General features: G+C 42.9%; 1 protein-coding gene across 2 annotated transcripts in view; it reads right to left on the bottom strand.

The window, feature by feature from the left end:
- The window catches only part of DPP6 (dipeptidyl peptidase like 6), a 506,040-nt gene that overhangs the window by 431,651 nt on the left and 47,801 nt on the right, over window positions 1-26,588 (bottom strand). The window contains exon 1 of one of the 2 annotated variants that reach the window (XM_082192258.1): window positions 13,550-14,015. The exons of the other annotated variant lie outside the window; for it this stretch is intronic. Within the exon in view, the coding sequence (XP_082048384.1) occupies window positions 13,550-13,600 (51 nt within the window). The 5' untranslated portion in view covers window positions 13,601-14,015. Of the gene's footprint in view, window positions 1-13,549; window positions 14,016-26,588 lie in introns of those variants that run through there. 2 annotated transcript variants of the gene reach the window in all.

The raw sequence follows: 26,588 nt of genomic DNA on the forward strand, positions 1-26,588 counted from the left end.
AGGTGGCTGGAAAATAGTACTCAGCATCTTCCATTAATCAAACTGGACAGAGGTTTTGAGTAGGGCTCACAATCATTTTTATCAATGACTCGTGGAGTGGAGGGAATCCTCATTAAATCTGCAGATGACACAAATTGGGAGGGATAGCCAACACCTCGGAAGACTGGAAGAAAATCCAAATAACCTTGATAGAACAGAAAACGGATGAAACTAACAGAGTTACATTCAGCAGACACAGTTACAAAGTTCTGTATTTATTGTTATGAAACTTGTTAATCATTTGTTATGCAAAGGTCTCCAAACATGTTACAATATATTTTAAAAAACGTAATACACTAATACATTTTACTGTTAACAGAATCCATACATTTAGGCAAAGTATGCACAGCTACACACCGAGAATACCAGGCTGGGCAGTAGTATACATGAAAAGGATCTCAGGGCTGTGGTCTAACACATGTTAAACATAAGTCTTAGGACTCATCCATACTTTGTCTCATGATTTCTAGGCACAGGTCTGAGAGGTTTTAGTTCTGTACTGCAGTTTTCCCAGGTAAATCCCACTGTTTTGTACTGAATCGGAACAAAATGTCAATGGACATTTCTGTGGATTGACTTCCGGTCCAATTCTGCAGTAAACAGTGGGTTTTCCTCCAGAAAGCGGCAGGTCAAAACGAAAACCTTTCAGACCCATAACTAGGAATTGTGGGACAAATGGCAGTGCGGGGGTGAGCCCTCAGTTGTGATGTGACCTAGAAGGAAAGCAGCAAGCTGGAGAGCTAGTCAGAACAGTGTTTGAGGGCAGTGTTTGGTTTTTTGTTTGAATCCAAGGCTGTCGCTATGGGGAGAAGCAAGACCCTTCTGGAATGTTGATGCTCTGAACCCTTCCATCGCAGGTTCAGGTTGTGTATGTGTGTAAATAAACCATAGATCGCAAAAGCACCACAGTCTCATCTGTGCCTCATTTACAAAAGGAATCATGGACCCTGGGTAAATGCCTGGAACCCCTGGAATCTTGCACCGTTTGGGGAATGGGGTGGCATGCAAAAACCCAGCCAAAATATGCAACATCCTCCCAAATTTAGTGTGCGATGTTCACAATTCACTCTGGTTGTTGACACCATTAACACCATTCTCTTTTCATACAAATGCTTATTTAAAACGAGTAACCCAAGAACTGTTTTTAGGGTCCTCTTCTGATTCAGGTTCAACAGAGGGTTCTAAACAATAGTTCAGCTTGGGGGTGGATTAAAGCTTTAGGTTTTGGTTCAGGTTTTGGTTCCTATTTAAATAGGAATTGATGAATGTCCAGAGCATCATTTATATAAATCTCCCCCTGCTTCATGTCATCAGTATGAATCACTTTTGCTTCCAGATAAGTGTCTTACAATGTCCACTGAAACTAATTTGATATACTTCACACCATCTCTGCTTCCCGCCTACAAGGACATGCTGGCTCAGACTAATTACTCTCCCTGAAAAGTGTTTAACCAGGCTGTCTCATTAATATTAGTACAGTCTCCTTAACATTAGTACTATTAAATTCTTTTTTAAAAGAGAGAGAGAGAGAAAGGCCACAGTGTATTAGAACTATGGTGCAAAGTGGGGCTTGCAGACAAAAAACCAAGCAAAATATTAAAGTTTAGTGAAAATCATGATAAGGGTGGGGGAAGGTAAACAAGTAATAGACAGCAGAGGGAAGTTGCATTTATCCAAGGCAGATGGGGCAAAAACCAATGCTTTGAAGAGGATAAATGCAAACTTAAACAATCCATCAGAATATTTAACACCACAAATTTAGCAGTGGATGCTATTTAGAAAAATCTAAATACAGAAGGGCAGATTAGCATTAGACTATTGTGTCCATAGTGCATTTTCTTCTTAAGTTACAGTTTCAGCTAACTAGAAATTCATGCAGTCTGATCCTATGAGCGACAGCCCAGCAATGCTCTCACAGTTAAGGTGTGAGATGGCCTGAACTCTTCTAAGGATGCAGAGGCTGCCATCAGTGATTCCCTCCTGTAATACAGCAACTGGGTTGTACAAGGACAACTACGTGGCACCAGCAAGTGTTAGTCAGTCCACAATTCACCTCTACATAGTTCCATCCTTATTTCGGACATCATGATATATCAACATATTGCAACGTTTAGTGGGTGATATGTTGCAATGCTGAAAACCAGATATTGCCCAGCCCTAGTGCATGCACATGGCTGAAAGAAGAAACAAGGGCTCATTCACACTTTCATTTGTCATGTAATCTCTTCTGCTTGTCATGTGATTTGCTGCCACAGGCCCAATAGGTGTTTTAGTTTTGGGGGGTTTTGTTGTTGCTGCTGTTGTTGCCCCTCTACTTTCCCAAGGAAAACCCACTGTTTATTGCTGAATTGGAATGAACATCTGCCAATCTGCCAAAAAAAAAACCCCAATCAATGTTTGTTTCAATACAGCAGTAATCATTGGTTATTCCTGGGGAAAGTGGGACTACAGAAGAAAATCATGGGACAAATGGCAGTGTGGATGGCATATCTTGGCCACTTGGAAGGGACTCTTACTCACTAAAATGTGGGTGGCTATTTAGTCTTGCACTGAATTTTTTCCCCTAGTATATTTTGCAAACTTTCCAAGATCTAGCCTTTGGTGTTTTTATTTTATTTTATTTTTTCCGAATTGTGAAGAATTATTTTTGCCAAACTTCCCGCAAAATGTTATTTTAACAGCATGAGTATATACAGTTCATTAAAAGAAACAGTTATTCCATCCAAATACTTATTCTACCTACCAAATCCTCACAAAAATAATTTCCAGCCCCCAGAGCATATTATAAGAAGGCATTAGCAAAAGCATTTTTCACGCTCTCGTAATTAGGTCTTCATTGCTGGAGGAGGAGGAGGGAAAAGCTGTACAAACCCACTCACGGGATGTTGTGGTTGCTTTATCTCCTATAGGAAGCCTATTCAATAAACATGTAGTAAAGAAATAATGATGAAGTGCCATTTCAAAAAAAATTCCCCTTCCATTTTCATGTGGGCATCAACCCTTCACCCAATTTCACCCAGATTTGAAGGGTGTTCCACATATTGTTCTTAGGTGCACACCAAAAATGAAATCTTAAGGGATGACCACTGTGAGGAGCACAGAGAGAAGAAACTCCTTGGTGCATCTGCAGCAGCACAACCTTCATTTGCCCCAACTGCAACAACAACAACAAAAAGTCTCTCCCATATCAGTCTCTACAGCCACAGCAGGTGCTGCAACCAACCAACAGTTTGACTTCACCCCCAAAAGTCACACTCCTCCATTGTCTTCTGAAACAGATGGATGCTAATACTCCAAAAATATAAATCATGAATACAGAAAACAGGCATTGTGAAAGGGGCAATAGCCAAGCATACTCTATAGCAAAACTGGGTTTGTTGATGTGTTCTTTGTAAACAACCCAAGGGGTATGTTCTGCATATTCTGGGGGCTACATACAGGTGGTGGGCATGACCAAAGGCAAAAATGGATGTGCCTCTTACCTTTGCACAGATATTTCTACACACACACACACACACACACCTCCACATCCAAGTAAACAAGAGGAATTATCAATCAATCAACCAATCATTTTATTTGTATGCCACCTTTCCGAAGTTAAAACCATGCTCAAGGCGGCTTACAACATATAAAAAATTACCGTATTTTTTGCTCTATAAGACTCACTTTTTCCCTCCTAAAAAGTAAAGGGAAATGTGTGTGCGTCTTATGGAGCGAATGCAGGCTGCGCAGGTATCACAGAAGCCAGAACAGCAAGAGGGATTGCTGCTTTCACTGCGTAGCAATCCCCCTTGCTGTTCTGGCTTCTGAGATTCAGATTTATTTATTTTTTCTTGTTTTCCTCCTCCAAAAACTAGGTGCATCTTGTGGTCTGGTGCGTCTTATAGAGCGAAAAATACGGTACATCATTACAAACATAACAAATGTAAACAACAACACTCAAGTAGGGTTCAGAGCAAGACCAGTGTGGGAAGGAGAGTTTGGCTTAAGGACCATTCCATGGGCTGGATAAAGATCCCTGGATGGCCACATTCAGTCCCTGAGCCTTAGGTTCCTCACCACAGTGCAATGCAACTGCCCTTCATTTTCTGCACCGATGCATTACCCAACTGAATATTGGAATCATGTCAAAGGGAGGGGGGTGTTCTCATTTCCACAGCCTGTGCAAACATATGTACAACTCAAAATGCCACAAATACCACAGTGGACAGGCCTCTTGTGCAGTTTTCGGATGTTATCGCCCACGTGTTCTTTTGCATAGCTGAAACAATTAGTGTAATTGCAAGGAACTGTTCTCATACGAGCTATTTGGGTGGAAAGAAAGCGGCCAATATGCTAAGCTCAAACCTACCTAATGTAACTCTATGGAACAGCCAAGCACGATGCAGAGTGCAAAGGGGAAGCAATAAGAGATGTTACAAAAAGCAAGTGTACAACTAGCAAATGTACAGCCAGCAGAGTCACAGTGTACAAGTATTTCCAAGAAGTCTTAACTAGTGAGATATGTTGGGGGGGGGGGTCATATGAGAAATGCACCTCTCAGTCATCAAATAATCCCAAAAATATTTTGCAATGATTGTATTCAGTTTATATCCAACATACGATGATTGTATCTAGTGTTTTCTAATGGTGTAAGAAATGCAAACTGTCATGTCTGACTCAGTGCTATTTTTCTAGAAAAAGAGGTGCCGGAACTCACCACAAACACCCCTCTTGTTCTCTTATAATGGCAATGGCACCCACAATGAGAGGTGCTGGAACGGAGATCCTGTGAGTTCCAGTTGAAACAAAGCCCTGGCTTACTATATGACTTGTCTTAATTCTGGAATTTGTGGAGTCCTATTAAAGTTAACAGGGCACAGCTAATCGATTTTTTGGTGTTCTGTTGTAAGATTCCATTTGATTAGGAAATAGAATGGGATGGGGTAATGTTTCTTCATGCCCAATGAAAGAAAAACCAGCCCCATATTTCCCCTGCTATTCAATCATCATTAGCCATTAAAGCCACAAGATAATGAATTCAGACATTTTATACAATCTTCGGAGAATAATGGAACTTAAAAAAATAGGCCATTATAAAGATTATTTATATGTTCTCACAGGTCATAAACACAGAATCAACTACATTATTCAGTGTGTAATCTAGCTGGAATCTGAGCCCAGTATCAGCAATACAATCAAGATCTGAAGCAATCATTATGTAGTCACATAGCCTTTGCCATTAATCCCCGAGTAGCCTACAAAAAATGTTGACTGCACCCAGAGGGCAACTCTGGTGCTGTTGTCTTGATACTGGAATCAAAACAGACAAACAACAACAACCCATACATACATACATACATACATACATACATACATACAAAGACTTGCAAGGAAAAGAATGGAAATAATGACTTAACAAAATTCAGGATTTGGCAAAAAATAACATCTTATCTGAGAATGAGAATTATAAGTGAATATGTAAATCAGTTCTGGGTATCCCGGTTGCCCTTTATACAATAATGTTAAGAAAACAATTACCTCCCACAAAAGAAAATTCAAGTAGGTTTTGAATTCAAGTAGATTGGAACCTAGCTGTTAATCCAAGATAACCAATTATACAGCTAGAATTCCTATGCTACCATCACTAAGATATGGCTTGAGTTGATCAGTTTGCATTACTTTTATCATAATGCAATGTTTATTTAAGTGCTGGCATCCTGAGCATCATATAAAAAATAAAATGATAGGACCTCGTGAAAAGGAATTAATATTTACATTAGATAAGGCAAGGTAGGAAGGAGGGGGAAAGGCTCCCAAATTAAGCTAAAAGAAGACTAATCATATTCGTGCACAGCTCCCTTAAATTCTACAGGATTTTTGCCCATTTAATATTTATTTAGCAACCGCAATAGGAGATGCAACCGTAAGTTGGACAGAAGCCCTAGAAAATAAGAACTCACAAGAACACAAGAACTAGAATGCTGTCCCTATTTGCCCTTTACAGTTAACCAAAATAGTAAGATTCAGGAACCAAAGAACCAGTACCGTTTCGTGTGTTACCAGAAGTAGGAGTGATGGAATAGCTACACCAAATTTTTTACTTGAAAGCACTGGGAATGAATGCACTCCCTGTAGTAACTGCCATTCTACCAGCTCACAGTTTGGAGAGATGCCTTTAACTGAAAGAGAGACAAGCCATTAGGCTAAATTCTGACCTCAATTAAGTCTGTTTCACGTCAGTAAAAGTATTCCCTCTTTGTGTGCCAAACTCATAACTCATTACAAGTGGATACAACTGCATAAATTCCAGTACAATTGTGCCTTTTTGGAAGTGTGGCTCATTGATTTGCAAAAATGTCAGAAAGGATAGCATTTAGTCCCATAGGGTTTATTACCATCGTAATACTCATCTCACCTCGCAAATGGTAACTGGCTCCTCCTTGTGTGCATGTGTGCAAGAGAATATTTATGCAAGTGGAGATGTCCATTGTCAACGTGAACGTCTTCCAGTTACCAAGCACAAAAAACTGCCTACTAAAGGTGGCCTGAGAGGTAGTTAAGCCCCTAGTGAAAGCAGCTAGTAAGGGCACCAAGTGAGTAAAGCAAATATTGAATGAAATGGGTTTACTCCTGATGGAAGCAATTATTATACCCTACAACCTAACAGCTTTCCTGAATTAAATTTACCCACAGTCAATTCTGAACAACTCAGATTTAAGTTAAAGGAAGATGATCACGTTGACAAAAAAGAGTATCTCAAATGCAAGAGCTGAACAGGGAGCATTTAAGTTATACCAAAAGGACCGTCTGAAGTGGAGGAACAACGGCAATAGTTTTAAGTGATATTGAAAGAATATGAAAATGAAGTAAGTGAGCAATTGTTCATGAGTTCTCCCGAGATTAGTAGTTATATGTTACAGTGATATTCAGCAAGAAATCAACTCAGGGAAGTTAGGAAACTGAACATTAACTCTCAGGGAAATCATCCTTACCTTAGGCAAGAGGTAGACACAAGATGCTCTGCAGATGTTGCTGCACTACAGCTCCCAGTAGTCATCTCAGGCCATGAGAGCTGAAGCCCAGCAACATCTAGTGGGCATCATGTTGGGTACCTCTGGCAGTAGTGAAGCTTCAATGGAGACGACGGCATGGAAAACACCCCAGGCCAAAACTATAAGCCAGGGGTGGGGAGCCTCTGGCCCACCATATGTTGCTTGACTACAACTCCCATCATCCCTCACCATTCACAATGCTGCCTGGGGCTGATGGGAGTTGGAGCCCAACGACGTCAGGAGGGACATAGGTTCTGTGCCCCGTTATACACAGGGGGAAAGCCAAAATCCTCACACCCCGATAATTTCCCACAACATCAAGGATCCAGGTACAAGCTCCTCTTGTTCTTGATTACTCTGATTTAAAACAAAAAATCAGTACTACTCAATATAAATGTATTCAGTGGCCATCTATTGTTATTATTTTTACAAGTGTTTGCTTCCTCATTGCTAACAATTCCATGGATTGAATGAACTATGAGCATAGATATAGAGATAGGGAAGGAACCACCCCCTAATCTAGGAACTGAGGTTAGATGAACATAATTACACAAGAGGAGCTGGCTGGATCAGACCAATAATGATAATGATAATGATAATAATAATAATAATAATAATAATAATAAAATTTATTTATATCCCGCCCTCCCCAGCCGAAGCCGGGCTCAGGGCGGCTAACAACAATCAAATAATCAAACAGTAAAATAATTACACCATCTAAAAATATTTCACTATAAAAAGTAATTAAATCAAATTGAAGGCAACCAATTAAGCAAAATTCTGTGCAGCTTGTCAGAGGAGGGAGTCAGGCTGCGCCCTGACCAAAGGCCTGGCGGAACAACTCTGTCTTGCAGGCCCTGCGGAAGGATGTCAGGTCCCGCAGGGCCCTAGTCTCTTGTGACAGAGCATTCCACCAGGTTGGAGCCACAGCCGAGAAGGCCCTGGCTCTAGTTGAGGCCAGCCTAACCTCTCTGAGGCCTGGGACCTTGAGGATGTTATTATTTGCAGACCGTAGGTTTCTCTGTGGGGCATACCAGGAGAGGCGGTCCCGTAGGTACGAGGGTCCTAGGCCGTATAGGGCTTTAAAGGTTAAAACCAATGGCCCATCGAGTCCAGCATCCTGTTCTCGCAACAGCCAACCAGATACCTGTAGGCAACACATAAGGAGGCGCCATGCACAAGAGCACTCTCCACCCCTACGGTGTTCAGCAACTAGTATTCAGAAGCATTACTGCCTCTGAACATGGGGAAAGAGCATAGCCATTGTGGCTAGTGGCTGCTTTCTATCTGCCTCCCTGCATTTCTCAAAATCCACAGTTGCCAGACCCACTAAGGGTAAAAATGAAAACCGGCAACAGTATTGTTAGAAACGGAAGCAAGAAGAAATTCTGGCGAAAGAAGAGCGGCAGATGAAAATGATGGACTGTGCAGAACTGGACAAAATGACAGGAAGGATTCGAAACCTGCGGGAACAGAGATTTACAGAAGATTGAAAGAAGTATACGAACTATTTGAAGAGCAATTGTAATCAACAAATTACGCTAGTAGGATTACAAGAAGTTTTGTAGGGAGAAATATATGAAGTGCTACAAAGTAGATAAAGACTAGAGATGTTGGTTATGAGCTTTAAATGTAACAGGGAAAATAAGAAATGCATACGAAGAGATTAGATTGGAAATTTTTTAGACTGGACTGATGGAAGTCAAAATATTGAATAAGATGTTAAAAAAAATATGTTTAACTACTGTTGAAAATGGTGTGTTAAAAAAACTAATAAAAATTTATATAGAAAAGAGTAAAAATGAAAACAGTGACAGTGGCCACTGTTGCCTAGTACAACCGATTAAAGGAAACACATATGCTTACTCGAGAGCAATCAAACACTTCTTAAATTTCACTACTCAAATCACTTTGGCATGTCTGGGATCTCTTGCTGTAGGGTGGCGTGAGAGCCAGTGTGGCGTAGTGGTTAAGAGCGGTAGTCTCGTAATCTGGGGAACCGGGTTCGCGTCTCCGCTCCTCCACATGCAGTTGCTGGGTGACCTTGGGCCAGTCACACTTCTTTGAAGTCTCTCAGCCCCACTCACCTCACAGAGTGTTTGTTGTGGGGGAGGAAGGGAAAGGAGAATGTTAGCCACTTTGAGACTCCTTCGGGTAGTGATAAAGCGGGATATCAAATCCAAACTCTTCTTCTGCATTTCTCCTTCTTTTAAGGCGAGTTTTTTATGCACATAATTCTCCCACCCAACAGTTGGGCTACGTACTCAAAACACATTTGCGTGTCATTGCACTGCATTGTCATTGGTTTTTAAACAGAAGTTGAATTGCCATCTGGTCAGTGATTCTTTAGCTGTGATTCCTGCATTGAAGGGGGTTGGACTAGATGGCCCTTGGGGTCCCTTCCAACCATACCATTCTGTGGTTTTATTATTTCCAAGTTGCCCGTCTGTCTGTCTGTCTACACCAGTGGGCGGTAAATGGGCACAGACATCATACATATGGTTACATTTTCAAATTGAATAGAAAGTGTTTTGGCAGAAGGGGGAACATATCAAAACACAGTATTTCTCAAGGAACTGCAGGATATGTGTGGATTGTGTACACGGTTTCACAAACCAGTCGTGGGAGTGCACTGAATGCAGAATAAACAGGAGCGTGTACACAGCCTTAGTCCCAGGTAGCACCAATGGCAGTTCAATCCTATAAACACACACAGAAAGAAGTAAGAGTCCATGTCCACTCAGGAGTAAACTAGACGGAGTTCAATTAGATTTAGTCCCAGGCATGTGGTATATCAGGTTGCAACCTGAGCTATGGAATAGAATAGTCTCTACCACAACACAGCAATTATGGAGCCATTTATGTTCTCCATTTGAAGCATATGCAAATTTATTTTAAAAAATAAGTGATTATATGGAAGCAAACCTATGCCACTTACCAAAGCATTCAACTGAAATAATGAACTGACATACTCAGAGTGCCTGGGAGCTTTGCCTTCTTCATGATATTCCCTCTGCTAGTTTGATGAATGAGGAATGCAATAGAGTAAAAATAGAAGCTTTTCCAGGCTACACAATATGGGGGGGGGGAACCAAAAATAAATGCAACTTTTATCCGTGTGTCACAAGGTCTAGTTTTTACAAAAGCTGGTTTAATTAAAAAAACTTAAGACATCAAAAAGGTGTAGGGGCACTGAAATATAGTTACAGGGTTTTCATAACAAGACAACAGGCTGCGTTACAGAGTTTTCACAGGCTGTCTTTCACACATGAATGGAATAGTTCAATTTAACAAGAACCTTTCAATGAGAGAGAGAGAGAGAGATCAATAAATACTCAGCAAGTTGTCAGGAAACTTACAATCAAATTGCTCATAGGAATACCGCCTGAAAGCTGTTTGATTACTTTCCACAATCAAGCAGGTAGCAATGTGTTTATGAACGAAAGACGGACACACACTTTAGAATTTGGAGGGACCCCACCCCCACCCCTGAGAAAAGCAGATCATCACCTGCCACCAGACGTTACACAGTGTAACTGGAGCATTGCTGATAGAGCAAATCTCTGCTGTAATTTTGCCTATCAACTGTTTTCAAGATAAATGTACTATGACATATGTCTATAAGAAAAATCCTGGAAGGGCACAATGATTGGTGAGTGTGGTGTTGTTGTTGCTGTTTTACAAAAGGAAGAAAAAAGTTTTGTTAAGTGGGCAACAGGAATGAGAACAGTTCAGAATGGAGTGGAATGGAAACACAATGGCCCAGGGCATGTGTTGGACCAAATTTGATGTCTCTCCCCAGGACTCACCTGTGGCCAGGTCTCCTTACTGGCTCTGTCTCACCCTCCTCAAGTGCTTTTCCCTAACTGGAGCGTGGCCTTGAATATCCGCTGCTTCCCTGGATGCGGAGATTGCTTGTGTGTATGTGTGTGTGTAGGGAACATAGAAGTGTATAGCTTTGTCATGGCTGAAATGTAGGCTACTGTACAAAAGTAAGAGGAACATCTATTGCTCTGCCCACTTTGGGGTCTAGTGCCACTGGCATGTGTCCCCTTGAAGTTGCCCAGCATTCAGTGTGGCCCTTAGGCTGGAAAGAAAGGCTTTCTCCTCCTAGTCTAGCCACTTTGGAAATGTCAACATTAACAAAGAATAGATTCCCTTTCAAAATTAAACCGGCAGCACAGTACTATGAAAACATCATTGAGCAGAGCTATTATGTCTTATGTTTTCCAACTGTCCATTAGTAGTGCTCAAATGCATTAGGACAGATGACACGTGTTGCTACAAACCAGATTACAGGTTGCAATGGCCAAACACCAACTCCCCTTACAACCCATACAATACTTACTAACGAAGACAAAGCGTAACAGACAAATCAGGGGTAATATTTAAAGCTAAGTGTCAGTACTCCAGACCTGTGACTCAACAATTTTGGCTGAACAGATCTCCGCTAAAGTCGAGACATCTGCACGCACTCAGAACAGCCCCACAAGACTTCAGAACAGACAACTGTGGAATTAATGGAGTCTGTGGATCGCAGCCAGTTTTAGCACTGATTTCAATGAAAGAAATTGATCTGGTAGTGCTTACCTCTTGCTCTACAGCTATGTTCCTAGTTCATTCACTATGTGACCTAGAATTAAGTGTGTTGATCTGTTCCACTCTAGCACCTAGCAAAACTTATGGCAACTAACAGGGAAAGAGGAAACCCCTGCCAAAAATGATACAGATCAGTTTCTTTAGGAGGAGCAGGGAAACCTATTCCTTCCCTTTCAAGAGATCATTAAAACATAATGAACAATAGGTTTCTCTTTATTAATACTGCAACATTGTACATGCAAATCAGGCTAAGGCTGCAGCATAATCAGCTGGAAAGCATGTCAAGCAGTCTAGCTGTTCTTTTAGTCACAGCCAAGTCAAAAGAAGCTATAGTGACCTTTAGAGAGGGAAAGGGTAGGTGGGAGAAATCCTAAGCAGAAGAACCTCAGTTTCAAGACAATAGAGATGGCAACAGTCATGTTTAATGCAATGTTCCATTTTGAAAACTGATTCCATAACTTCCTGTTCAGTCCCCTTCGTTGGATTCACAGGTCACATAGTACTGCACCTTCCTGTTGAAAGAAAGGGGGGTAGGCAGGGAGCACGATTGTGCTAGAAAGAGCATTTCCTTTCAACAACAAAAAGAAGAGGATCGTGAGTCACCAACAGGGGCTTCAGTGAAAGGACGCAAAGTACTTGAATTGCTGTATTTAAGTACCTCAGAAGAGACAGAGGCCGACCTCCAAGCACTCACGCACACCTTTCACTTAAGCATTAGCCATTTCCTAAGTAATGAGCGTGCAAGATAGTTTACCGGGGGGGAAAACTGCTAACAGGTAATTTTTAAGCGTTTACATAAAAGCCTCAATAGTTATTTTTTATTAAGTTAAAAGAAGAAACATATCACCTATGAAGACATCACGTGCCACCAAACAAGCCAGACAGCCACAAGGGCACACACTCTCACAAAAATCCCATCAGCATACCCACAGCCAGTACAGCCCATAAAGCACCCCCCCCCAACGAACCACTAAACAAACCAAACCCTCCCTCGATCGAAGGAGGGCAAAACAAACGCGTTTCCATCAGCGCCAAGATGGCATCCGGCGCTTCCCCAGGAGAACTCAGCAAATTTTATTGCTAAAAAAAAGTACCCGACCAAGAATAAATAGATGGGAGGGAGGGGGATTGGGAAGGAAGAGAGAATTGTTGCTTAAAATAAAGGCAGAAAACGGGAGGTGGGGAGGAAGACCCCCCCACACACACACACACACTCCGGTGCTCAAGTTGTCAAAGTTGTCAACGAGGCGCTGCTGCTGATCTTGGTTTCAATTCCCCCAAAATTCAACACCTCCAGACATCTTGTCATCCCCGGGGAAGAGTTCGGCGCTGCCACCTGAGACCAGGCACTGAACCCTTCGCTTTGTACCTTCCGCCAAGTCCGAGTGTGTGTGAGAGAGGGGGGAAAAAACAGGAACAGCCAGAGCGCTTATCAAACTGGAAACAATGGACTGGGAGGAGGAGTAAGCAGGTGGGGGCGAGGAAGAAGCAAGATCTTTCAAATCCTGAGGTTCAAGTTCAACCTCCGCGCACTCTGCTTCTCCCATATTCCCCGTTACGATAGCTAGATAGAATATTTATATATTCCATCAATCTTGATATAAATATATAGAGAGAATGGGTTTCCAAGCCCACAACAGAAGCATCTACACAGACAAAGATCATCGCCATCTGGTTTGGGGGGGGGGATCCACCTTAGGCAGACCCATCTAGTATTTAAGGAGGTGGGCTCCAAATGCAAAAAGCGTGGGGGAGATCCTGTGGACGCTTCCCCTAAGAAGAGGCATTGCATATATATATAGTATCAAACAAACGCCGAGAAAAGACGCCCCGGAGTTACTGAGGCGCAGGCGGCGGCGGGAATCGTCGTCACTTACCATCATGTTGCCTTGCATTTTAGCGGTTTTAATCATTGCTTTCTCCTTCATTTTGCCTTTGGATGGGGAGACGGTGCTGATGGAAAGCGCGTGCCTGCCAGTCTCCTTACAATACAGGCTTACTACTTAATAATCCATCGGCTTGGTCACTTTAGTCAGGAAGCTCGGCTTTTTACACTTGCGAGGAGATGTTTATTCGTGGGGAGGGGGGAAGGAAACGGGAGCGGGGAGGAGGGAAAAGAGTTCTGATTTCCAACCCCTTTCCCCCCCCTCATTTAAGCTCAACGCCCTTTAAAAAAAAAAAAATTAACATAGGATTTTTTTTGGTGGGGTTGTAGTGGTACCCGCCGCCGTCCTCATCATTCTTCCGCTCTCCCCATTCCCCTTGCAACAAAGACTCCAGAAATGTTTAAGGGGAAGAAAAAGAGGGAGATGCCCAAGCTTTGAATCACGTCCTGCGAGAACTCTGAGTAAACATTGGGGGGGGGAGAGAGAGAAGGAGAGAGAGGAAGCTCGTCCCCTATCGCACACTCGCCGCCACATCACAAACACACACCGCTGTCGCGAGGAAGGAAAGCGTCGCTGTCGTGATAATATGGTGAGGCTTGCCTCGGTGCACGTGCTAAACGCTTTCTTCTCTTTCTCTCTCTCACAGACCACAGACACCGGCAAAAAGAAAAGAGAGCCGCTGCTTTTTATTTATTTTTTAATCAAGGTTAAGCAGATTTTCGGATGGAAAGAATAAAAAGGGTGATGTATGTATGGGTTGACTCTTCTCCAAACGCATTTCTATTTATGCATTTGCACCCTGAGGAGTGTCGTGCCAGGGAAGAAGATACAAACCCCCTTTTTTTCTGCACATGAAGCTGACACTCTAGGACACTAGGTGCAGGAGCGCCCCCCTCCATCGCGGTTTCCTCCTCTGTCTTCCCTGGCCGCCCTGATCAGCCTGGGAGCGAACAGCCAGGAGCAAGCGGGGCCACGTCTGCTGCAAGCGAGGAGAGAGGGAAGGACTGGTATCAATAACGTTGTTGTTGCAGGTTACTATGGGACACCCGCTACGTTTCCATGGTTGCACTCGTTTGGGTCTGCATCTGAATCAGCTGCTGCTGTTCCCACCGCCCGGGAGGGAAAGAGGCGTGGCACTTTCCCCGCAGCACCCTTCCCGAGGTGCCCGTGGGCCGCCAGCCCTCCATACAAACTCCCAGGGTAAGATCCTGTTCCAGTTCCTCCTGAGCCACATCTTTGCTACGCTGCCTCTCTGCTCTCCCTAAGCATCCCTGTCTTATTCCTCCCTTCATTCTATCCAGAATTAGTTCGGATCCCTTTGGAGCTGCTTGCCACGCCCACTTCAGGATCCCTCTTTGTTGTTGCATTTCCGGGACACACACACACACACACACACACACACGGTGCTCACCGGCCTTTCCCAGCTGCTCCGGAGACACACCCAAAACCCTGTCTCTAGACCCACTTCACCTTTGCGCGCGCGCATGAACACACACACACAAGCTGCTGCTACAGCCTGCACCGTTCAGTCTTCCCTCCCCATCTTCCCAGGATGCCCTGCTGCTTCTGTAATCCCCTCCATTCATCAATCACCAGCGTGGTGGGGGTGTCTTGCGGTCGCTCTTTGCATTCTTCCATTCCTTCCCCCCCCCCCAGCTAGGAAGTCATCGATAGGGCTGGAAAGCGCGCGTATCGCTGTGCTCCTGCCCTTATTCCTCCCCTGCCCACACTCTCTGAGCGTCCAGCCGTTCAAAAGCGCGCTCTGTTCTCCTTAAAAACAAAGCGGGGTTCATTTTATAGTCTAGTCACGCCAATAGCTAGAAAATGCTGCGAGGAGAAGACGTTTCGACTGCAGTTTTCTTTTCCCCTTCAGGCGCCGCCAGCAAATGGGAGGACACGCGACTTACAGCTCCCCTGTTGCAGCGCGCACGCACACAATTCACTTACCCTTGAAAGAGTATTTGGGTCCTTTAGCTGTTCGGCATGTAACTGAGCCAAGAAGGTAGGAAAACAAGCGGCTGATTTGCAAGAGATAATTGCGGGACCACACTTAGACTCTCCGAGGAGGGTTTCAGTTTTATTTATTTTTAAAACTATATTCTCTGCTAGAAGCTTAGGGGAGAAAGGTTGGCCGAGAGTTTAAAATCATATCACACTTGGGAAGGTTTATGGTATTAACATTTTTTCACAAAAAAAGCTTGCAAACTTGTCACCTAAATCAGAGATGGGAAACCCTTAGACTAGTCCTCAGTTGGACTCAAGTCCAGTCAAAACATGACTCCTTTTCCCATCAGCCACAGCCAGCACAGCTAGTGGTCACACATGATGGGAGTTTTTATCAACAAGAGCTGAAGGGCCACAGGTCCCCTGGCCTAAAGCTAAGTTTTCAGTCAACCTTCCAGATGAAAGAAAAAAAACACCTGATCATCTTTAACAGTAAAACCACTTCCCAACCTTCACAAAATCCTGAGCTGCAGCAATCAAGTGGTCCTACTGAAATCAGAAAATTTGCGGGGAGGGGGTTGAATCACCAGAGTAACCAAAGTGCATTTTTGACCCAAATCTGTGTGCATAAAACCACAGCAAATGGTCTGCCCTTCTGCTGTGATAAAACATATGAACTTATCACTTAGAAAATGAATGTTCTCTCTTTTTCACTTCCTTATTAGAGCTAGCAATGTCACATGAGAGTTCATGACAACGATATACATTGGCTTAAGAGCATTGTAGACCAACTCCCTCCAAGAAGAGACAAACTCAGATAAACTTTGTTGAAACCAATCAACAAAGGATTCCCTGGTCCTGAATGGGGTAACTGTGCCCCTGAAGGACCAGGTGCACAGCCTGGGAGTCATTTTGGACTCACAGCTGCCCATGGAGGCATAGGTCAAATCTGTGTCTAGGGCAGCTGTTTACCAGCTCCATCTGGTACGTAGGCTGAGACCCTATCTGCCTGCGGACTGTCTCGCCAGAGTGGTGCATGCTCTGGTTATCTCCCGCTTGGACTACTGCAATGCGCTCTACGTGGGGCTATCTTTGAAGGTGACTCGGAAACTACAACTAATCCAGAATGCGGCAGCTAGACTGGTGACTGGGGGTGGCCGCCGAGACCATATAACACCGGTCTTGAAAGACCTACATTGGCTCCCAGTACATTTCCGAGCACAATTCAAGGTGTTGGTGTTGACCTTTAAAACCCTAAACGGCTTCGGTCCAGTATACCTGAAGGAGCGTCTCCACCCCCATCGTTCTGCCCAGACGCTGAGGTCCAGTGCCGAGGGCCTTCTGGCAGTTCCCTCATTACAAGAAGCAAAGCTACAGGGAACCAGGCAGAGGGCCTTCTCGGTAGTGGCGCCCGCCCTGTGGAACGCCCTCCCACGAGATGTCAAAGCGATAAACAACTACCTGACATTCAGAAGACATCTTAAGGCAGCCCTGTTCAGGAAAGTTTTTAACATGTGATATTTTAGTGTATTTTTGGTTTCTATGGAAGCCGCCCAGAGTGGCTGGGGAGGCCCAGCCAGATGGGCGGGGTATAAATAATAAATAATAAATTATTATAACATGAAACTACAGTAATTTTGATTCACTGTCTTCTTTTGAAAGTGGAAGAGAGAGTTTTTCTTCTTCTCTCACAATTCCCCAGTGGAGTCATCCAATGAAGTTTTTGGCGGACCATTCAGGACAGACAAAAGGAAGCACTTCTTCACACAGCACATGGTTAAATTATGGAATTCAGTACCAAAGTATGTGGTGGTGGCCACTAGGGCTGGGAGATATCTGGTTTTCAACATCACAATATATCTCCAGCTAAATTTCACAACATCTCAATATACCACAATATATATCTGCAGTGGCGGAGGGTCTTGCTGGGCCTCCCCAAAGCAGCAGAGGGTCCTGTCATACCTCATTAATAAATAATAATAATTTTATTATTTATACCCCGCCCATCTGGCTGGGTTTCCCCAGCCACTCTGGCGATAGAGGGTGCACCGCACTTCCCCGCAGCAGCAGAGGGCTTTGGCAAGGTGGAAGGCCTTAAAATGCAAAGGAAGAAGTAGTTTTAATTTAAAAAAAACTTCCATATATTATGTTTAATATATTTTCAACTAATTTATGAGTAGTTTAAGTGATTTACAAGTCAAGTTGCATCTACTTCCCCACTCAGAGGTCTAAGTGGAATCTATACATGCATAAGCCCTACTGAGTTCAACTAAACTTCTACCTTCCTGGGGGTAAGCCTCATTGAATTCAATAGGGCTTGCTTGTGAGTAGACACACATTTCCTTGCACTGCTTACTGAAAAACACCCTCACCATCATTCTCACATAGTACCTAACGTCCCATTTCAGCATAAGGCAGGCAGATAAATCTTCTCTCCCCCCACCCCCCCCCACCAAGAAGGGCTCCCCCAGAAGTCCCCATACCACCAATCTCTCCCTTTTTATCAAAGGGAGGGAGGGCAAGCAAGCAAGCAAGCAGTCTCCTTTAAATATATTAAAAACCCAAACCTTCCTTTTTAATATGTCCAGAGCCAGGGCCTTCTGGCGGTTCCCTCACTGAGAGAAGCCAAGTTACAGGGAACCAGGCAGAGGGCCTTCTCGGTAGTGGCACCCGCCCTGTGGAACGCCCTCCCACCAGATGTCAAAGAGAACAACAACTACCAGACATCTGAAGGCCTGTTTAGGGAAGCTTTTAATTTTTGATGCATTACTGTACAGTATTTTAATATTTTGTTGGAAGCCGCCCAGAGTGGCTGGGGAAGCCCAGCCAGATGTGCAGGGTATAAATATTACTACTATTATTATTATTTGGGGGAAACCAACATAAACACCACATTGCTTCTTTGTCCAGCCATGGAGGTTCCTCCTGGATTGTTAGCAGGCTCTGCATAATTAGCTGAGCTCTTAAGTGAAAAGATACTGGTGAAGCTGAAAGAGTTTGCTGGTTTATGTGAGGACTTACTGTCATTTTTCATGGGTTAGGAGGGAGGGAGGAGAGAGCAAACAAAGCTGGAGACACCCCCCTGGGAAGCTGTTCAGTCTGCAACTTTTGTTCACAGGTATATTGCCTTGTTGAAAGACTTATCCCAATGTTCAATACCGGTACTGTATTCAACAGTGTGGCAATTTATTGCACAGCCCTAGCCTGGCCACCAACTTGGACTTGGGGATTAGGCAAAATCATGGAAAATATAGCTATGATGGATATGTTCTACCTCCAATACCAGTTTCTGGGACTATGAGATCTGGAAGTCACTGTGAGCCCCTTGACGGAAAGGTGGGGGGAAATATAGTGAAACAGCCAACAATGGGCTCACAAGAGCAAGCACAGCTACACACTATATACTGAATGCGCCAACGTAAATACTACTGTAAGAAAGGTAGTCTCCTAATAACCTCAAGCACATAAAACATTTTAGCAAATTTGTATTCTTTTGCTCCCTGGATGCTTTTGCATACCACATGCCGTAGGTCTTCTACCTCTTCTCCCTACCCCACCCCCACCCTGGTTTATTTCTAATGGAGTCATTGGTTGTATCTTATTTCACTTAATTTAATGTGGTTTTGGCACTGCAGTAGCAATTGCTATGATTAAAAAGAATTTTGTTCTAATCTCCAGGCTGCTGGCAAGTACTTGCTATTACTTTTAATCCCATCTATCAATCTATCTATCTAGATGTTTGTAATTGTGTTTAAGATTCTCTTTTCCGTTTGGGCCAAAGCGTTCTCTCTCTACAAATGTCTCTTCCGCTTCTCACAACTGGATATTCTACCCATTGCATTCCACAACACAATGTCTGGCGTTTGCAACTAAAGCCTGAAATAATTTTTAGGCATCAATAACTTGTCATCACAATTTTTATTTTCCTTATTTTTTCTTTCTTACAATAACACATTAAGGCTCAACTAGTCCAGAATTATCCCTCCATTACATATTGGGGGTGGGGGGGGGGTGGGAAGAGGAAGAGAAAATCTAAAGCTCAAGTAACATTTGTATATCTATCATTCTACATTGAATCAAGAACTTCATAGATCATACACTTAAGCAGGGGTGGGGAGGGACCCATGACTTGAGAGGAAGACAAAGCAAAGACCCTATGTGCAAGATACACATAAAGCAGTTATTATACCACTTTCAGCAATTATAGCTTCCCCCCACCAAAGAATCCTGGGAGGTATAGTTTGTTAAGGGTGTCGAGCGTTGTTAGAAGACCCCTATTGCCCTCACAGAGCTACAATTCTCAGTAACAATCCATTCATCTTGCCAGGGGAATCTGGGAATTGTATCCATCTTGGGGGCGTGGAATAGGGCTTTCCTAACAAGTCTATAGTTCCTGGGATTTTGGAGTATGTCATGACTGCTTAAAGTAGTATTTAGTTGGCATCCATCTGTCTCGGGTGACAATGCAGAAGTGCACCTCTCTCTGACGGTGAAGTCAAACCGTTGAAGAGTTACAGTGTTGTTGTAGCTGAGGCATTAAAGTGGTATAATACTGTTCTAAATGTATAGTGCAGATGAGGCCTAAGGCAGGAAAATAAGTTTAGAATTTTGTACTACAAATGCCCACCCATGATTTCAACAGATGGTGTAGCGTACCCACTGAAATCCCATCCATGTGGCACATTTTGAGTTTCAGGAATGTGTAAAATTTCACTGATTGGCCTCCCTCCACTTCCTGCCCATCCAGACAAGCCTATGGACAAAAAAATTGACATGCTCAGATTCTGTTCATGGTGCATTCCAGATGTTGTCCAACTGCCTTTGGGCATGCAAGCTGGGACTGGTGGAAAGCAGAGCCTAACAACTTCTGGAGGCTACTCTGTTGGCTAGCATGTTTGGAGGATGGGGTTATTGGCCATCATCCTGTCGTCGTCCGTCCCCCCCCCCCACACCTGTGTATTCTTAACAGAATAGGGCAGTTTGGGGTATTAAATCAATCATGTCACTTTTCAAGACACCAGTTGTCTTCCACCGGCCCTATTCTGCTTTGTCACTTTCCCCAATCCATTATTTCATTTGTTCTTAAGAAAAGAAAAGGGGGGGAAACTTGGAGCATACTAGAAATGAGTCAACACCTCACCATCAATGACAGCTTAAGAGCCAAAATATTCAAACTCACTGCCCAATTCTTGCAAGAGCTGCATCAGCAATCAACTTTTATTGGCCTCTGAGCCTTCCAGAAGGCTGCTTAGTGAATTCAAGGCAAGGGGTAGACAAATGAGAGATGGCCACAATATTAACTTTTAAGTGTACAGCAAACAATGTGTAATACACTCAAAAGGAGAAAAGCCTTTATTTATTACATTTTCCTCTAATATTTCCTCCCCAAAGTCCATAGTAGCATACATGGTCTCTTTCCTCTTCCTTTTATCCTTGCAAACCACCCTTTGAGGTAAGTTAGGCTGAGGAACTGCAGTACACCTTGTGGCCAGGCAGAGATTTGAAGCCAGCCCTCTCTGGACTAAAGACCAGGGAAGGTCAGTGTGTCACACTGTGGGTGTCAGATACACCGCTATACAAAATGTAACTTAACTTGAAGGAATGCCTTTCCCCGGATGTTGCTCCTCATGCTTCCTTTCTCCTACTTCACATGGTCCTCCCTTCCAAGAGTCCATAGTCCGCTTCTCAGCGGCTTCACTCTCCCCATGGCTTTACCAAGTTAGAGAAATTCAAGACTTCTAGGAAACTGACAAAATCCTCTTCATTCAGGCAAATACTGATATTTTACAGTGGCCCTCCCAAACCTGACATCTTCCAGATACAGTGGTACCTTGGTTTAAGAACAGCTTAGTTTATGAACAACTTGGATTAAGAACACTGCAAACCTGGAAGTAGGTGCTTTGGTTTGTGAACTTTGCCTTGGAAGCAGAACATGCTTCGCTTCCTGTGAATTGAGCCCCCCGCTGCTATGGGAAAGCATGCCTTGGTTTAAGAATGCTTTGGTTTAAGAACGGACTTCCAGAATGGATTAAGTTCGTAAACCAAGGTACCACTGTATTTTGGAGCATGACTCCCATAAGTCCCAGCCAGAGTGGCAGACTGTCAAGGATGCTGGGAATTGTATTCCAAAACATCTGGAGAGTACCAAGTTGAGAAAGGCATGAGTAACAAATTTTCAGTTCATTTTATGATAGCATCTTAGATGTTGGTTTTAATTAATTGTGAGCCACAAGAATTTAATTGTGAACACTGCAGAGATTGGATAGTGAGATAAAACTTCAAGAAATAAAAATAATGAAAGGAAAAGGGGTCAGATTTGCTGGCAGTAGTGATCTGTCCTGCAGTTATGTCCTGAATACAATTCTAAATAGATGCTACAGCTTCAGATCGTTTATTTAAAGCTGGATTGAATAGCAACGATGATTATAGGTACTAGCTGAATACACAATTGAGTGCTATTTCCTTTAATATGGATTCTATTGGGGGAAAGTAAACATCTCCCATGCTCTTTTCCAAGGTGAGGCATACCCAATTCTTAATCATCAAGAGCCTGCAATGTGGATAAAATAGCAATGAATTGCCTGCCGATGCACAGAAATAATGATAGCAATTCTGGAAGTCCATTATGCTGTTCTAAGATCCTAGACATCAGACAACACTCCTGAGGGTTATAATTGTCTGGCTGAGCTAACATGCACAGCGGAGGCTGGAGGGACGCACAGGAGAATGGCCTCATCCTATAGAAATTCCAGGTATAAAGAACGTACAAATGTGTGAGAGCATTCAACTGTTAGGAGCTTTTAGCACCAAATAATGCACAGTTGTGTTTTTGTACTCTGTTGGAAGTCGCCTAGAGTGGTTGGGGCAACCCAGTCAGATGGATGGGATATAAATAATGAATTATTATTATTATTAACATTATCATCATCATGATGCAAATCCATGAATGCTTAGGGCAGGGAGTCCCTGTCATAATATTTTGTAGAATATGCACCAGTTTAAAGGGCGTTTCTCCAAAGTGATTCTTTGAACAGCCAGATATGCCTCCTGCTTCCCTCGCAAGAAGCAAGCAATCCATTTAACTGTGTGAAAGAGCTTATTTGAAACAGTATGTTTGCAGGGGTTCGAAATTAGCAGGGCGCGGACTTCCGGTTCGGCGCCAGCGCTAATGGCTGCTCCCTCTCCGAGCTCCGGAGAGAGGACGGCTCTGCGAGTTCGGGTCTGACCCGCTACGGCAAGCGGGGGACCCCTAAAATCACAGGAACGGAGCCTGTGAACAAGGAGATTCGGTGGGCACCCGAAGCGCCCCCCTTTACCGCAGAAAGAGCCTTTTTAAAGGCTCCGGAACGACAACGGGGAGCGCGGTGCTGAGAATCGCTACCCAGCCCGCAGGGTGAAGCCGCGTCGCCATTAGTGGAGAGCGCCGATTCCCTTCCTGAATAATCTGGACAAAAAAGACCCGTGAGTAAGATTGAACCTCTATTCGTGCCAAAACTACTTGAAATTAGGCTGAAAACGGGAAAGGCGAAAATTAAGGAAGTCTGCCTTCCCCCGACTGCATGACAATTAAAGCAACGAAAGTTACTGAGCTGCATCCGTATGGGATATTGTTTCTAACTGCTTGAATCCGACATTTGGACTGTGACTATCCCCTCTAGCTTGCAGGGCAGAGGGGAGGAATAAGTGACTTTATAAGCTGCATGACCAACTTAAAGGAAAGGGAACTCTCTGCAGCCTCCAACCTGGCACAAACTGCTATTAGAACAAAGGAACACTGAACTGACTTGAGACTCTTGTGAAAGTAACAAAGTGGAAGTCTCATTGCTTATTTGATACAAAGTTTTGGGACTTTCTGGACACAATATATCAGGGAAGGCTGGGACTTTATCTATTGGGAAAGTGTTGCAATATACATATAGAAGCCTCCCGATAAATTTGCTTTTTAAATACTCTTTGCCTTTGTTTGCGGACATTTTGATTTGCTCCCTCTAGAGGGTAAATTAAAAGTTGCTACACTTTGGGACAGTGGAATTTTCCTTGAGGAGAAGGCTCTCGTGGGAAACGACCTTGGGATATGAGTGGCCCAGCAGACGAGATAAGCACGAGAGCCAAGACAAGGCAATATCAACAACAGCTACAGCAACACAAGAAAAGAGGCTCGATCTCAGGCATAACTCCTACAGTGACAACAGGACAAGAAAAAGGTACAGCAGTCTCCATGGATGCAGTGTCGCAAGCCCTTCTTAAGATAAACCAGTCTCTGGAGAATCTAACAAAGCAGACGGCAGAAAATACCAAGAAATTGACAGAGAATTCACAGAAATTGACAGATTTAACAACAAGACTTGACCTGAATACAGAATCTATAAACAGGCTTACGCAAGAAAATTCTGCCACACGCCAAATTGCGGAGGAAGCCAGAACTATTGCTGGAGAGACCCAGGAAAAATTAGAACCGATTGCCAGGAAGGTCTACGACCACGACGCAACTCTGGCATTGTGGGAACTACAAAGAAAAGAAAGGAATTTGAAATTACGATCAATTCCAGAGGACGAAGGAGACAATCTTACGGACTTTTTAACGAAAGAGTTTGCTGATTCCTGGGAAGATCTAGAGGAAGACGAATTTAAAATCACAACAGCATTTAGACTGGGCAGAAGACAGAACAGAAAGGCGCCGAGAGACTGTCTGATTACCTTGAGATCGAAGGAGGAAAGAGACAAAATTCTAAGACTGCACTTTGAAAAGGCCTTACAAATTGGGAACTCACCGATACAGATCTTTAAAGACATTCCTAAACATATTTTGGACTTGAGAGCTTCTTATAAGGATTTGGTCTACCTGTTGAAGAAGAACACCATTCTCTTCAGGTGGGAATTTCCACAGGGACTGTCTTTTGACTACAGGGGGAAGAAGGTGAAAATAAAGACGATACAGGATAAAGACAGGTTCCTGCAAAGAAATCAAGAAGACTTACAGAAAGGAACTGTAGACCCAATTGCTGAGCAAAAGAGTGTAATAGATATCCTGAACCTTTCGTTTGGACAGAACCTTCCACCACCAACAGAGGAGGAACAACAACTGGGAGCTGTTGGAGGAATACCAGAAAAATAACAAGATGGCCCTGCAATTCCTTAGCTGGAATTGTAATGGGATGAACAGTCCTTTGAAGAGACGACAAATATTCCATATTTTGTACAGAGAACAATTGGACTTGATTTGCTTACAGGAAACTCATATAACTAGAGCACACAGGAGACTGCTTATGAATAAAAAATTGGGACAAGAATTTATTTCGTCGGACAAAGTGAAAAAAAGAGGAGTTGTGATTTATGTAAAAGAGAAGTGGGCTCCAAAAATGATGTTCAAAGACGAACAAGGAAGATATTTAGCGGTGGAGATTCAGATACAAGGAGAAAAATTTTTGATAATTGGGATCTATGCGCCAAATGAAGGTAAAGCAGAATTCTTCAAAAAACTCCATGAAACTTTGATGGACTATTTGGAATACAATATGATAATCATGGGAGATATGAATGGTGTAGTTTCTACAAACATGGACAAGACACAAAGACTGACACTTACTAAAGAAGGGAGACTCCCGAAGACTTTCTTCGAAATGACTGAAAATATGGACTTAATAGACATTTGGAGAATAAGGAACCCTCTTGAAAGAGAGGGAACCTTTTTCTCCCATGCAAAGATGACCTGGACCAGAATCGACCAAATATGGGTTACTAGTGGAATGGCTCCGAAGATTAAGAAGGTAGAAATCTGCCCAAAAACCTGTTCCGACCATAACGCCGTGAAGATGGAAATGAAATTTACAACAACTGGTCAGTTTAGATGGAGAATGAATGACACCCTATTTTGAGATAGAGAGATCCACATGAAGGCCCAAAAAACTCTAAAGGACTATTTTGAAATCAATCTAAAGGGCGATGTGGAAAAAAGAGTGATCTGGGACGCAAGTAAAGCTGTGATGCGAGGATTTTTGATTCAACAAAATTCAATAAAGAAGAGAAAACAGAATGAGAAAAAGGAAAAAAATTTGGAAAAGATAAAAGAAGGAGAGAAAAAATTAAGATCAAAACCAAAGTCCCAGGAGATTTTGAGGGAGATTAAGTTGTATCAAACACAATATATGGAATTGATGAACCAAGAGATAGAATGGAAAATAAAGCAAATGAAACAAAAGACATTTGAGTCGGCAGACAAATGTGGTAAACTTCTGGCATGGCAACTTAAGAAAAGACAGAAATTAAATACAGTCACAAGTCTAGAAGTGGATGGAAAAAATATATCTAAACCTAACGAGATAAGAAATTGTTTTGTGAGTTATTTTAAAAAACTTTATTCCCAAGGATTACAAAATGAAGAGGACATAGATAAATTCCTTAATAAATATGGATTACAAAAAATCTCTCAGCATAGCAAGGTGGAGTTAAATCAGAGAATAACAGAACAAGAGATAGAGGGTGCCATTCAGGACATGCAATTGGGCAAATCTCCAGGGCCAGACGGACTGACTTCCAGATATTACAAATCTTTAAAGGAATGGCTGATACAACCGTTAAAGGAAGTTTGTAACGAGATTTTAGAGGGAAAAAAGGCACCCGAATCGTGGAAAGAAGCATATATCTCACTCATACCAAAGACAGAGACTGAAAAGACTCAACTGAAGAACTACCGCCCAATTTCGTTATTGAATGTGGATTACAAAATTTTTGCAGACATTTTAGCAAAAAGATTTAAAAGAGTACTGATGGAGAAGATTCATAGAGACCAAGCAGGCTTTCTCCCAAAAAGACACCTCTCAGACAATGTTAGGAACATAATAGACATTCTGGAAAAGTTAGAGGTGAACATAAATACTAAAGCAGTTTTGATATTTGTGGATGCGGAGAAAGCCTTTGACAATATTTCGTGGAGTTTTATGAAAAAGAATCTTCATGGGATGGGGGTAGGACAAGGATTTGAGAATGGTATGGGTGCAATATATTCCGAACAAAAAGCTAAGTTGATTGTAAACAATGTAATAACTGAGGAACTTAAGATAGAAAAAGGAACACGACAGGGGTGCCC

Source organism: Podarcis vaucheri (genome assembly GCF_965113315.1).
Source record: "Podarcis vaucheri genome assembly, chromosome: 12".
Classification (NCBI taxonomy): Eukaryota; Metazoa; Chordata; class Lepidosauria; order Squamata; family Lacertidae; genus Podarcis; species Podarcis vaucheri.